This window comes from Myotis davidii, unplaced genomic scaffold (genome assembly GCF_000327345.1).
Source record: "Myotis davidii unplaced genomic scaffold, ASM32734v1 scaffold957, whole genome shotgun sequence".
In the NCBI taxonomy this organism is placed as follows: Eukaryota; Metazoa; Chordata; class Mammalia; order Chiroptera; family Vespertilionidae; genus Myotis; species Myotis davidii.
Window position 1 is genome coordinate 12969 of NW_006288432.1, and position 1252 is coordinate 14220.

Here is a 1252-nt window from a genome sequence, read left to right on the forward strand (position 1 = left end):
TTCTCCTGTTTCCTTCATCTTCTCATGCTGTGACCTCTGACCAACCTCCCTGTTCTTAGCAGGCACACCAAAGCCTTCAGGGTGATGGTGATGTGTGGTCCTTAAAATGTAGCCATAAACAGTTCTGTTAGTAACACTAGAACGACATGACAAGGAGGTCAACACCCAACGTGATGGTATCGATTATAAAGAACCTTCCACCACAAGACCCCCCCAAGAGGTGGCTGGTGCTGCCACACTCTTTGTCCCTTTGTCCTGACAATCATTAGCACCCAAATTGTGTGTTTAAAAAGTACTGTAACAGTCTGTGCAGACTGACAGCTATTCTGTCTGCTCCAACCCCACACCCCTGTGAGTAAATGACTATAATACAGTCTGTCATAATCTAAAGAGTTGCCTATATCACTTTTAGGTCTTAATAACCTTCTCCTGACTGTGGTAATTACCGTCAGACACACACCCATCATGAAGAAGTCATGGCTTCCCTCTTGGAGTTTTGACCAACACACTCACCACCTCGTCTAGTCTTACCTCCACCCTCACATAGTAGGAATGACCACCATCATCCCCTTGGGGACTCAGAGACATGGCACACCTTGAGGAGGCTCAGGGCAGGAGGGGCAGCAGCTGGGCCAGGTCACCTCCTCCCTCTCTCGCCAGCCCCTGCCCCCAGCTCCACCCCTCATGACTCCTCCTTCCCACGCAGACCTGGGGAAGCCCAGGGCAGCAGCTGTCCCTGGCACTCTTAGCAGCAGATGGGCACATTGTGGGGAGCTCATGTAACCCACCCAGAAGTCTCCCAGTTAAGAGCTGGAGAAGAAGAAGGGAGCCAGGCCCCTCTGTCGTTGTCCCAGGGAACACAGTGACTCACTCACCAGGTTGGTAAAGGGCCATCTTCCACTCTGAAAGGAAGGAGACACAGGCAAGGAAAGGTCAATATTTCTATTCTCCCCTCACCATTCTCCTCACTGAGCCTCTTCCCTCTCCTTCCCACCAATATCTAGTTTCCTTCCTCCACAGCTCTGAGGATGACACATAAAAGGTCTCAGAATGTTGGGCTTTCCTCCATCACGGTGGGGCTGTGGGTAGCAGGCTGTGCCCAGGTGTGGGCGTGTGTGGCAGCAGGTGAGGGGATGCTGGAGCTGGGAGGTCCTCTCTGGGTGTCCAGAGAGGCAGGGTGGTCGTCCACAGAACATGAGCTCTGAGCAGGGCCTGATGACCCCTCACCAGCACAGAAAGAGGTTAAGAGATT

General features: G+C 52.5%; 1 protein-coding gene across 1 annotated transcript in view; it reads right to left on the minus strand.

Moving 5' to 3' along the window:
- LOC102754898 (butyrophilin subfamily 3 member A3-like) overlaps window positions 1–949 on the minus strand; it is a 2595-nt gene extending 1646 nt beyond the window's left edge. Inside the window, exon 1 of the mRNA XM_006760242.2 lies at window positions 876–949. Within this exon, the coding sequence (XP_006760305.2) occupies window positions 876–894 (19 nt within the window). The 5' untranslated portion in view covers window positions 895–949. The remainder of the gene's footprint in view (window positions 1–875) is intronic.
- Window positions 950–1252: the final 303 nt, after the last annotated feature.